The sequence below is a fragment of the Phoca vitulina genome, unplaced genomic scaffold (genome assembly GCF_004348235.1).
Source record: "Phoca vitulina isolate PV1807 unplaced genomic scaffold, GSC_HSeal_1.0 scaffold2, whole genome shotgun sequence".
Classification (NCBI taxonomy): Eukaryota; Metazoa; Chordata; class Mammalia; order Carnivora; family Phocidae; genus Phoca; species Phoca vitulina.
This window is the reverse complement of record NW_022589705.1, coordinates 1,375,577-1,387,973: the sequence shown is the minus strand read 5'-3', so window position 1 is coordinate 1,387,973 and position 12,397 is coordinate 1,375,577. Positions and strand designations below refer to the sequence as shown.

The 12,397-nt window shown below is 39.3% G+C and overlaps 1 protein-coding gene across 26 annotated transcripts in view; it reads left to right on the top strand.

Moving 5' to 3' along the window:
- PDE4DIP (phosphodiesterase 4D interacting protein) overlaps positions 1-12,397 on the top strand; it is a 205,597-nt gene that overhangs the window by 145,980 nt on the left and 47,220 nt on the right. For all 26 annotated transcript variants that reach the window (XM_032420209.1, XM_032420203.1, XM_032420405.1 and 23 more), the window contains 5 exons: positions 1,186-1,277; positions 5,665-5,781; positions 6,167-6,304; positions 7,148-7,260; positions 8,414-8,541. In XM_032420209.1, coding sequence (XP_032276100.1) covers positions 1,186-1,277; positions 5,665-5,781; positions 6,167-6,304; positions 7,148-7,260; positions 8,414-8,541 — 588 coding nt within the window. The remainder of the gene's footprint in view (positions 1-1,185; positions 1,278-5,664; positions 5,782-6,166; positions 6,305-7,147; positions 7,261-8,413; positions 8,542-12,397) is intronic.

The following is a 12,397-nucleotide window of genomic DNA, read 5'->3' as shown; positions in this document are numbered from 1 at the left end:
ACCTTTCCCTTTCCCTGCCTTGGCCCTGGAACTGCCTGTTACTTCAAGGAGCTCTGGTTCCTTGAAGTGGGTAATGGCACTTAGGTACTAATATCTGGGCATGAGATGGGTTCATAGCCACAGGTATGTCATTTGCTTCTAGGGCCTTTTAGGTGAACAGAGCTAAGGGTGTGTGCGTGTGTGTGTGTGTGTGTGTGTGTGTATTTGATACTGGTTTCTCTAATTCTAATTTAACACCACAGGTTCTTTCTTTGCCTTATTTTGTATTTGTATCTGCCTTTTTTTGACCTTGAGAAACCTGCTTACCTCTAACATGAATATATTTACCCATTCGCACAATACACTAAAGTAGTTTAGAATTGCTACATGAATACCACTACCAACAATAAGTCTATTAAATAATGTTTAAGATTTATTTTTTTAATCCTTAGACTATTTCCCACTGAGGGCATACAGTTAGAATAGTGAGTTCAAAAAATTATTTGGATTAATTTTTTAATTTTCTGGGTGTTTATATTATCTATTTATTATATAGGCTCATTTATTTATGTTAATATTCAGTTTTAGGCTTTTTCTTCGCCATTATTATTGAACTAACTTTACACATTAAAAATAAAACATTAACATGGTTCAAAACTCAAATATATAAAAAAGTATGCTCAGAAGACCCATCAACTTCTCTGACATTTCTCTCTGGTTTTCACCCCTCCCTCGAAGGCAACCAATTTCATTTCTGGGTTATCCTTCCTATGTTTCTTTTTGCAAAGTAAGAGAGCAATCCTGTGTCTATATGTGATGTGTATGTGTGTGTTCTTATTTTCCCCTTTCCTAATGTAAAACAGACTCCGCTAGATGTATTCTTTTGTACCCAACTTGTTTTACGTATCAATATATCGTAGAAATTATTCTGTATCAGTTCATAAAGAGTTTCCTCATTCTTTTTTACAGTTGTATATAGTATCTCATTGCATGGATATACCGTAGTTTATTCACTCTTCTTTTTATAGGCATGTAGATTGATTGTAGTATTTTGCTATTACAAATAATGCTGCAAAGAAGAATCTGTGCATATATTTTTGTTGTCATCGTGAGATTGTGTATTCAGACTAAATTCCTCAGAAACAAAGCGGCAGAGGTCATATGATGTTATAGTGATTAAAACGAGTGCTATGTGGTCATTTTTAGGAGACTTGGACACAGTTGCAGGGCTGGAAAAGGAACTGAGTAATGCCAAAGAGGAACTTGAGCTCATGGCTAAAAAAGAAAGAGAAAGTCGGGTGAGTGTTCTAGTGAGCCTAATTTCAAAATTCCTATTATTTTTTTCCAAAATAGTTTATTTTTTTTCTTTTCTTTTTTTAATTTAATTTTATTATGTTAGTCACCATACATTACATCATTAGTTTTTGATGTAGTGTTCCATGATTCATTGTTTGCGTATAACACCCAGTACTCCATGCAGTACGTGCCCTCTTTAATACCCATCACCGGGCTAACCCATCCCCCCACCCCCTCCCCTCTAACACCCTCAGTTTGTTTCTCAGAGTCCATAGTCTCTCATGGGTCGTCTCCCCCTCCGATTTACCCCCTTCATTTTTCCCTACCTTCTCCTAATGTCCTCCATGCTATTCCTTATGTTCCACAAATAAGTGAAACCATATGATAATTGACTTTCTCTGCTTGACTTATTTCACTTAGCATAATCTCCTCCAGTCCTATCCCTGTTGACGTAAAAGTTGGGTATTCATCCTTTCTGATGGCTGAGTAATATTCCATTGTATATATGGACATCTTCTTTATCCATTTGTCTGTTGAGGGGCATCTCGGCTCTTAACACTGTGGTGGGAATGCAAGTTGGTACAGCCACTTTTGGAAAAGTGTGGAGGTTCCTCAAAAAATTAAAAATAGAGCTACCCTGTGACCCAGCAATTGCAGTCCTGGGTATTTACCCCAAAGACACAGATGTAGTGAAAAGAAGGGCCATATGCACCCCAATGTTCATAGCAGCAATGTCCACAATAGCCAAACTGTGGAAAGAGCTGAGATGCCAAAATAGTTTATTTTTAAAAGAGTACAGTAGTCCAAGTATAATATGTAGGTCCAAATGCAAAGGAAGGCTTTTTTTTCTTTCTGGAGAAACATAGAAATTGCTTTATGAACACTTTTTCTCAAAAGACGCTCTTATTTTTATAAATGGAGATCATTAAACTTTTAAGTTCTGAAAAGACAAAGGCCGCTTTCTCTGCCCATTGCTGACTGGAATAATTATAAAGGATCTGTGAAAAAATGAGATACTATATAATTGCTGCTTGGAATTATGATGTTAGATCCATGAAATTAGCTTTAGAAACATGGAACAGAAGAATTTGGGGAATGACCAATAAATTCATTGAGTACTTGCTATATGCAATGTACCATACTGGGTACTTAAATTAACACTAAGGCTTACAGCTCTGCAAACTAAGTGGTATTGGCCCTATTTTATAGATGAAGAAGGTGAAACACTGATTGATTGATTGATTGATTTTAACATGGAGGTAGGAAGGGCGCCTGGGTGGCTTAGTCAGATAAGCGTCTGACTCTTGATTTCAGCCCAGTCATGATCTCAGGGGCATGAGATTGAAGATTCTCTCTCTCCCTCTGCTCCTCCCCCGCCCACCTGCTTAGCAAGCTCTCTCAAAAAAACAAAACAAAAAACAAAACAGAACCATGGAGGTGAGGAATTGTCATAGAACTAAGACATACCAAAGCTAAGATTTAAATTTAGGTCTTTTGTGACTCAAAATACTTGCTAAGAAGTCGTTATTTGGAGCAGATCATTTTTCCATTAGGCTGTATTTCTAGCAGTAGAGTTTTCATGAATTTTCTTAGACGAGGCCTCTCGGTCTTACAGAATCCCTTCTCCTTCTCCCTCCCTTTACAGCTGATTGTTATGTTCAGCTGTGATGTGGAAGAAGTATTAGGGCCACAGAACAGAGTTACCAACTAAAACTAAAAGGCTCTATGTGACCAGGGCATCTATTTTAGAGGGTCAGCAGTACATTAAGTTTACCTGGCTAGTCTATGCAAGTGTCAACTAGAAGATGAATAATAGTGCTCTAGTGGGTCAGATCAATTAACCACGTGGTGTGGTACCAAAGGGTGTTTTATGGGAAGCTGTAATGGCAGCTTTAAGGATGTCCTCCAGTTTAATTGGCACTATAAAACATTTCAAATTTGTTTAATTAATGAGTTTATTATGCTGCTTAAAAAAATGGGTCACCATGAGCAGATGAGTGAATCCTCCCAACCTCCCAAGCCTCTTGGCTTCTCAGATTTGGTCCATCTCTTTGCCAGAGTTAGATCTAGAATATAAAACTTGTATTCATATTTGTGGTAAAATTATTTTACTGTACCTCTTAATTTCTCTTCTCATTACTCTTATTTCTTCTTACAACCAGCCTCCTATTCTATGACTCAAGTTTTAAGGATATGAAATTGTGTGGCATTTTAAAAATACCAGTTTTAAAAATCCCCTAGCTCCCCTCCTTTTTGGGGGTTCCACCCTAGCCATTATCTGATTACTCATGTTGGAGATTTTGGTTTCCGTAAGCCGTTTCTGTTTTTCTAATATATACTTGATTCAGAGTAATGTTACTTTTTGGTTCGTCCTGTTTGGGGGATCATCAAATTAGGGCTATGAATGGTTATTCTGAGTAAGTGATATTTAGCTATATTGCTTACTTTTGTGTCCTTAATCAGTTACCAACCTCTCAGTTCAGTGCCATATATATTCATTATCACATTCCCTTTGATATTAGTTATATACCAAAAGCCATGTCGATTTTCCTGAATTTTTAAGCATTCCCCCTACTGTCTTGAAATCATAGTAATAGTGGTAGTAATAGTTAACATTCAGTGATTGCCTGCCAGGCACTTTTAAATACATTTTCTCTCCTCTCACGTAGCCCTAAAAAGTAGGTATTATTTCCGTTTTATAATTGAGGAAACTGAAGCTCAGTTTAAATGCCTTGTAGCGAGATTATGCCAAGATTTAAAACCCAAAACCCATGTCTGCCTGACTGCAGACCTTTATCTTGCTGCCATAATGTTTTCTTCCTTGTGTTTGAATTTTTCTAATATGGAGCAAATACCTGGCTATATAATGATAGAGGTCTCTGAAGAGGGCCTCATTAAGAAGCACTCCTTTTCCCTTACCCAAGATCTGAACAAACGGAGAGATAAAACAAAGTAGTGGCAGATAGTTTGGTATTTTATCAACTGCATTACTGATAAAGGCTTAGGTAGAGAACTTAATGCAGGAACCTAGGGGCATGCTAGCCAATCCCCAGAATTAGGTAGACTTATCTACCTAGTCACAGACAACATTGGGCCTTGGCAGACCACTCTACATGGTGAGGAAGAGCCTGCTCTTGGAGAAGCAGTGGCAAAAACAGGCTTCCTGCAGGCAGGTGCCTCCCAAAAAGAAGAAAGATGGAGCTAAGTCAAGCATGCCTGGTTTATTCTTCCCCAACATACTATTAAGATAAGTCCCTTTACCTGCCTGGGGCTGACTAAAGGGGTGGAGAAAGGTCAGGAGTTAAACTGAGGTCCTTCAGCATGGAAGGAAATGGGAGGAGAGGCATTTCTTCCTAACGTGCCACAGGAGCCCAGAACATCAAATAACTTTGTGTAGTTATAAATCATCACCAGCCCACATAGTGAACTATCATCATTGATGGAATTTGAAGTAAAATTTTTACTGCTCATAACTTACATTTTGTATCTTCTTAAAGAAAGAGGTGCTGCTTTCTTTAGGAAGCTTGGCTATACCTTAAACTAGGTGTGTATCATCTGTCTTCTTTGTCACACCTATTTCCTTTAATTATCTCCAAATAGTTCTTTACATGGGGCACCGGGTGGCTCAGTTGGTTAAGCATCTGCCTTTGGCTCAGTCATGATCCCAGGGTCCTGGGATGGAGCCCCACATCAGGCTCCCTGCTCAGTGGGGAGCCTGCTTCTCTCTCTGCCTGCTTCTCCCCCTGCTTGTGCTCTCTCTCCCTCTCTCTCTGTCTCTCTGACAAATAAATAAAAATCGGAAAAAAAAAAAATAGCTCCTTACTATGTGTACTTACAAATAACTTGCCATTACCATAAAGAATATATGGATGTGTTAGAATCTGCAGGAAAGGCATTATAACCTCTGTGTTCTGAGTCTGCTTCCTTGAGTTCACATTCTGGATCTCCCCCTTCCTAGCTCTGTGACTTTGAACAGGTTCCTTAATTTCTCTCTGCCTCAGTCACCTCCTCTGTAAACTGGGGAATAGAAGAATAGTGATCCTCTAGGGTTGTTGGGAGGATTCACTCATCTGCTCATGGGGACCCATTTTTTTAAGCAACATAATAAACTCATTAATTAAACAAATTTGAAATGTTTTATAGTGCCAGTTAAACTGGAGGACATCCTTAAAGCTACCATTACAGCTTCCCATAAAACACCCTTTGGTACCACACCACGTGGTTAATTGATCTGACCCATAGACCACTACTATTCATCTTCTAGTTGGCACTTGCATTACTGGCTCATGGTGATACAATATGGAAGAACCTTGGCCTCAGTGTTAAAATGGGAATGTGACAGATATTGCGTCCTCTGCGCACCGACTTCAGGATCTCTTCTCTCCACAGATGGAACTTTCTGCGCTACAGTCCATGGTGGCCGTGCAAGAGGAAGAGCTACAGGTGCAGGCTGCCGACATGGAGTCCCTGACCAGGAACATACAGATTAAAGAAGACCTCATAAAGGTCTTTCACAGCTTTTTCAAGATCCTTGGAAATGATGACAGCTCAGAATATCTGTAGGGCATCTTCAAACGACATTTGGATACCCTGAGTCCCTTGGCCAGTCCTTATTTCCTTGATGCACTGTCAGTTTGAGCCTCTTAATATCACCATGTTCTTTCCGACTTGTATTAGAGTTGCTGAGATTTCACAAAGAATGTATTATTTCATATGGCTTATCAATATTCCACTTGAAAGTAGAGCAGACTATTTCAGGGACATCTGCTTCTTTGCCCCACTGCTAAATAGCACTGGACAGCCCCGAGATCGAGAGTCGCATGCCCCACTGACTGAGCCAGCCAGGCGCCCCGCATTCCTATTACTAGTTTTTTTTTTTCTTGACTTTTAGGACCTGCAGATGCAACTGGTTGATCCCGAAGACATACCAGCTATGGAACGCCTGACGCAGGAAGTCTTACTTCTTCGGGAAAAAGTTGCTTCAGTAGAATCACAGGGACAAGAAACTTTAGGAAATCGAAGACAACAAGTAAGTCTTTGGAATATAAACCTTATTTTTACTGTGAAACAAACAATGGAAAAGCTGTCAATCTCAGTGATCTCTGAAAGGGTCTGTTGATGGAACTTCATAGAGAATCTGTGCTCTAAAGTTGCCTTGCCTTGGTCAGCAGCAGCAAGAGATGCCCCTAACATTTGTAATTCCTTTTGAGCTACTACCCTATAGCTGACCTCTCTTCAGTGCCAGACTTTTAAAAAAGACCTTCTTGCCTGTACTCCCTGTTTGTTATCCTCTCTCTCACTAACTCCTCGTTTCACTCCAATCCTGGCTTTTAATTCAAGCAGTTCACTTAACCAGACCTCTCTGCTGGTTGCGTACATCATGGCTCATGTTCTTTACAGCACTTTACTATAAAGCTCACTGTGATACAGGTCTGTGATTGATGGTGTCTCCTCCACCCACTAGATAGTAAGTTTAGCCCTAGAACAGAGCCTGGCACATAGAATGTGCTCAATAAATCTTTACTGAATGAGTGAAGAATACCAGTAAGTCCTACAGTATGTCTTCTGGCCCTTCCTCTCTTTCCCTTCCACTCCCTTCTTTTAGCTCTTTCCTGTGCTTCTGGCCTCTCTCTCCTCTTTCTTCTTGCTTCCATGTTTGACTTCTGCCCTATAGAGTTTTAAAGATTAAAAAACAAGGTAATGTGACATTGATTTGAAAACTGTAAAATATAATAGAAAGTTTAAGCAAGTAGTAAAATAGTGAGCTTTTTGGTCATAGTGCATGCGAGTACATTCCTTTGGCTGCTATCTCAGGATCTGCTGTGCTTCATGTCTCATGTCCGTTTGCGTATTGCTTCTGCTCTTTCCTCAGTTGCTGCTGATGCTCGAAGGGCTGGTAGATGAACGGAGTCGGCTCAATGAGGCCTTGCAAGCAGAGAGACAGCTCTATAGCAGTCTGGTGAAGTTCCACGCCCATCCAGAGAGGTAGGAGAGTGACGGCAGTGTTTATCCTTCTATTCCTCTTTAGGTGCAGATGCTCATGATCTCAAAGCAGGGAGAAAAAAAAACAGAGACAATTACTAGGACTACTCAGTTTGTCATTTGTTTGTTTTTCATTTGTTGTGTGTGGATCTCTCAGAGCCTAGTGTTTTAAGTCTTCAGTCAGGAATAGTGCCTATCTCATATAGCTACACAGTGATCAAATGAGAAGACTTGTCAGGTGTCTAAAATAATGCCTTGTGTATAGTAAACACTCAGTGTTTTCCTTTCCTTCCTCTGCTCCATGTCCTGGTAGGGGCTGTTCCGTTCCAAGAGTGAGGATATAAAGGGTATTGATACTCAGTGAGTATCACTGAAGAAAATATATTTACCATGATGGCTAATATCAACCCAGGATCACTGATAGCCATCATGGTGAATATATTTGCTTGTATTCTTGATTTTTGGATCACGTATATATCATTCTGGTTCATTTTATATTCCCTTTATTTTTTTTTTTTTCTCATTCTGCCTTCTGCCCTTGTCCCTTTTTCTCTTTCCTAATTTTTATTTTTTTACTATTCATTTTTTTCTAGTTGATTGTTCAGTTTAAGCCTTGTTTTTCTTTCTACTTCAGGAAAATGAAGGCAGAGGAAAGATACAGTAGGACCAGTTGATTGTATTACTTTTTAAAGAATCTCTGGATCTTTGGTCTCTCTGAACTGGATTCTTTTTCAGAGCTCTGTCCAGTCTGGTTACCAAATGAGAGAACACAGATCTTCAATAGCAGTCCTCCTTGGCTCAGTATTGCTTCAGTTTGCATTTAGTTTTTCCTGGGTTTTGGTTTTTCGAAACTAATACTCTTCAAAAAGTAAAATTTCTCTTATGTTGGCTATAGGGGTATGAGGTAAGTCTTAGGAACTATAATTTTATGTGACATTGGCTCACAATCTAGCATAAAGAGGCAAGCTTTAAAGAAAGGGCAGGCCTTGCTAATCTGTCCGCAGTGAAGGATAACAGTGCCCAAACAAAGACTGTGTTCACTTACTGTGTGCTAGCGAGCATCCTTTAGAAAGTGTCATGGCTCTTTGGAAGTATGCGTAGACTCATTACAGTTGATGGCTAATCCGTTTTCCTTCCATGTGGCATGTTTACTCAGCTCAGAGAGAGACCGAACTCTGCAGGTGGAACTAGAAGGGGCCCAGGTGATACGCGGTCGGCTAGAAGAAGTTCTTGGAAGAAGTCTGGAGCGTTTAAGCAGGCTGGAGACCCTGGCCGCCATTGGAGGTGGGGAACTGGAAAGTGTGCGAGTTCGTCACAAGCATGCCTTCTGAGCACTGGCGGGTCAGCCTGCAGCCCAGGATGGAAAACCTTGTTTGCACTAACCCGAGAGCCTTGTCTGACTCTGGCAGAATTAAATGGTGACTTGCTAACGGTAAAACTGTTACAAGTAGCATCAACTACAAAGTGAAACTCACTTTAGTCTATCTGTATGGCACTGTACATATCTATCTCTGAGTTGAACGGTGGAGGTTACAAAGTGTATGTGCACCTTTTAAAGCATTCCATTTCAGTTTTCCCACCCATATTCACTCTTTCCAGGCCCGTCCTTGTTCCCCCATCTCTCCCCGTGGGCCAATAAAGTTTATTCCTCCCCCGTTCTCACCGTCCATTTCATATGTTCCATATCATGTCATAAATGCATGCCTGTGTATTATTTTTGCCATCAGCCAGCTCCTCTTTGAGTGAGAGAAATTTTTTTTAATCAAATAAACGTCTCAAGATGAAAGAGAGATTAAATGTCTATAAGAATGACTTTGCAAAAGTGGTATAATCCTTATCAGAAGGTAATCAAAGCCATGTCTTGCCATAGCAGACTACAAGTATTGGAAGGGTCAAGTCGAAGAGGGGAGGCAAAGACAGTTAAAGTGTTTACAGTAAACCTTCTCCTCTGATAGTGTTTCAGAGTTGATAATTGAATAATAGCGATAGTGAAATTAGATTAGGTGGAATCTAATGAAATTATAAATTCCATTAATATTTTTCCTTTAAACCACAAGAGTATTATGTAGTCAAAACGATTTCAATAAAAACTCATTTCAGTTTTTAAACTTGGAATTTGGTCTTTCAGAATCATGATTCTTTATGTAAAAAGAAAATTTCAAATGTAATGTTCCCCTTTAAATTCAGCATTTCACCAAATTGCTTATTGCAGCCAGAGCAAAGTATTGCTTCTGGTTTTTCATTTGGTAGTGGCATGAGATGGAGTCCTATGTTTTTCATGTTTTAGTGCTTAAACATTACTCCATTAAAATAAGTAATAGGCTTTGAAGTGTTCGAATAGTTTAGAAAGAAAGATCGTAGACCTGGGTTCGTAGGTTTGGGTCATTGTCTTAGTGCTTTGTTACGGCAGCATGACAGGTTTAAGGAAAGGGGCCCTGGAGATTGTATTTCTGCTAGCTTCAATGTCGAGAGTATAACAAGTAATCAGGATTACTTTGGAGCTTTGCGGGTTCAACACCATGAGGTTTCATATTTCTGCTGGTTATAAATTTCCTAGATTAGAAGCTGAGATTGCAGGTTTTAAACATGGACTTTGGTGAACAGGGATTGAGGCTTTCCAGCATCATAAAGGTGACTGAGTACTCTTTCTCAACGAGGGGGAGCACAATGAGTTTTCTGTTTTCCCTCCATTATTCACATGATACTTTAATTTCTTTCACGTTCATGTGTTGACATGGGTTGCCTTACATTCTAAATTCTGTCCAGCTTTCTGTAACCTTAGCCATGCCTGTAACAACAGATAGAGCATCGGTCAAACCAAGGTGGACAGGGAAGAAAATGTTCTACTGGAGAAACACCCTGGGATTTTTCTGATGAAGTATTTTGCAAAAGATTGATAGCCATAAGCCTTCCTCTTAATGAAATGCTTTCCAATTTTCATGGCCTTTGGGGTGGGGAGTCATTTAAGGAAGGGGATGGGAAGTATAAGCAGAACCCTCCACTTTCTTAGTCTTCCAGTCGTTAGAGACCCTTCCCTGCACAAAGATTTTTGTAATTTTCTAGAAGGAAAGAGGGGGTAATTGAACTTACAGAAATGTCAACCCAGCAAAGACTAGTCTGTCATATGATTACAAGGCATTTAGGAGGTGTTTTCCCTTAATTTTGCTAACAGACCAAGGAAGCTTTCTAAGTGTCCTGTTAAGATTCAACCACGGGTGATTCTTAGGTTCTAAAGGCTTATTAGTGATTACAGTAATTTCTAATTACTACTCCTGCTTCTATCATCCTCCAAGAGTAGGAATTTCTCTTTGGTATCTTGAACTGTTACTAAGTGTTAGAAATATTAAGGTAGCTGGATGAATAATGAGAAACCTAACTTCCTATTGAAAAATGATCAAAATAGATTAGTGGGGAAAAAGTAAGTGAATTCTGTTCCTGATTTGGATCCTGAAGAGACAAACCAACTTGTGCTACAGTTAATCACCCTTAATATTGGTCCTTGGGAAACATTTTAGATAATTAAGTGATTTTTGTGGCAAAGGATAAACTAAGAGGTTGATCCTGATACTATGGATGTGACTAAAATCTGGAATGAGGCTTGCAAACAGTGCTACCTGGAGAGAGCTTGCTAGTTTAACAATTTTGTGTGATAATTTGGCATCTCATTAGAGAACTCGACTGATGAATTTTTTCTGTAACCCACAGATAGATGATGCTATGATTGGACACATCATTCATAGAATTCTATTTACCACGATATAATATGATTCCATTCTGTCTTCAGGAGCACAGACCCTTTCTCTTACTGGATTATTCTACCTTTGTCGGGCATTTTTCAGCCTTATAATAATTTTAGAGAAAGCATCATGGGCTTGTAGAACCTTGTGCTTGAATTAAAAAAAAAAAAAATCTTGAAATGAATGAATTAAACCCAGGCCATGATTAATTAGAAGCATAGAACTTAGAATGAGAAAAATCCATATTGATAGATTTGCTTTTACATCCATTTCCTTTTTGAATAATAGCAAATACACAAAGTAATGGTTGTAAGAGTCAGGGGAGATGAAGTCTATAGTTCTTAGAGCTGTAGAGTTGAAAAGGGCCTCTAAGAAGATGTATTTAATGAGTGAAATGGAAGTCCTTTTGATAGATCTTTCCCTTAAACTCTTTTCTGTTGCAGAAGTCTGACGATTATTAGTGCCTAGTAAAAGTCAATGTTTTTCTGGTGTTTTCTTCTTAGCTATTTAGCCAAGTTATCATTTTTTTTTTTGAAAAGGGACGACTGGGCTATTTTAATATTGTCAGTCTTTTGCTTTGATAGGTATGTGCTTATCCTGAGTCTCACCCACCCCTCTCCCACACCCACTTCTCTTCATTCACTGTGGACAAGAGCAGTATTTTTGGCACCTCTACTTCTTTATTCATATTTTTAAAAAGATGTGTCAAATCATTATATACAGTAAGATCTATAAAGATTAAGAAAATTGTGACCTATACAGGCTATTCGATCCTAGCCACAAAGTTTCCTGGAGGGTTCTTTAGTATATTCTACTTGCACAGTTTATCCCTAAGTGACCTCTGGCACAGATACACATAAAAGACCTTTCACTTTTATGCTAATTTATGCTAATTTGGTATCTGGTGCTGGGAAGTTTGGTTCACAGATGGAAAACAATTCAAGAAAACTGATGTTAGTTCTGCCTCTAACAGTTTGATCTAGGGTTCTCTGATTAGGGAAAGGAGAAGCAGATGAGACTATACCAAACATTGCTCTTTTCTTTGAAGGATAAAAGTTGACCTACCTACAGTCACTTCCCTTTAGACTGTAAACCTTAAAGGGACAATACTTCAGTTCCTTTGCTTTCCTTGAGCACCTAGTATTAGCAAACTCTAGTTCCTGTCAGGATAAAATTGTTGTTTTCTGGTTTCATGGTCTTTTTTTTTTTTTAAGATTTTATTTTTATTTGAGAGAGAGCACAAGCCACGGGGAGAGGGAGAGGGAGAAGCAGACTCCCCACCGAACAGGAAGCCTGACTCGACTTGGGGCTTGATTCCAGGACTATGGGATCATGACCTGAGCTGAAGGCAGACACCCAACCGACCGAGTTGCCCAGGTGCCCCTCATGGCCTTTTTATATGA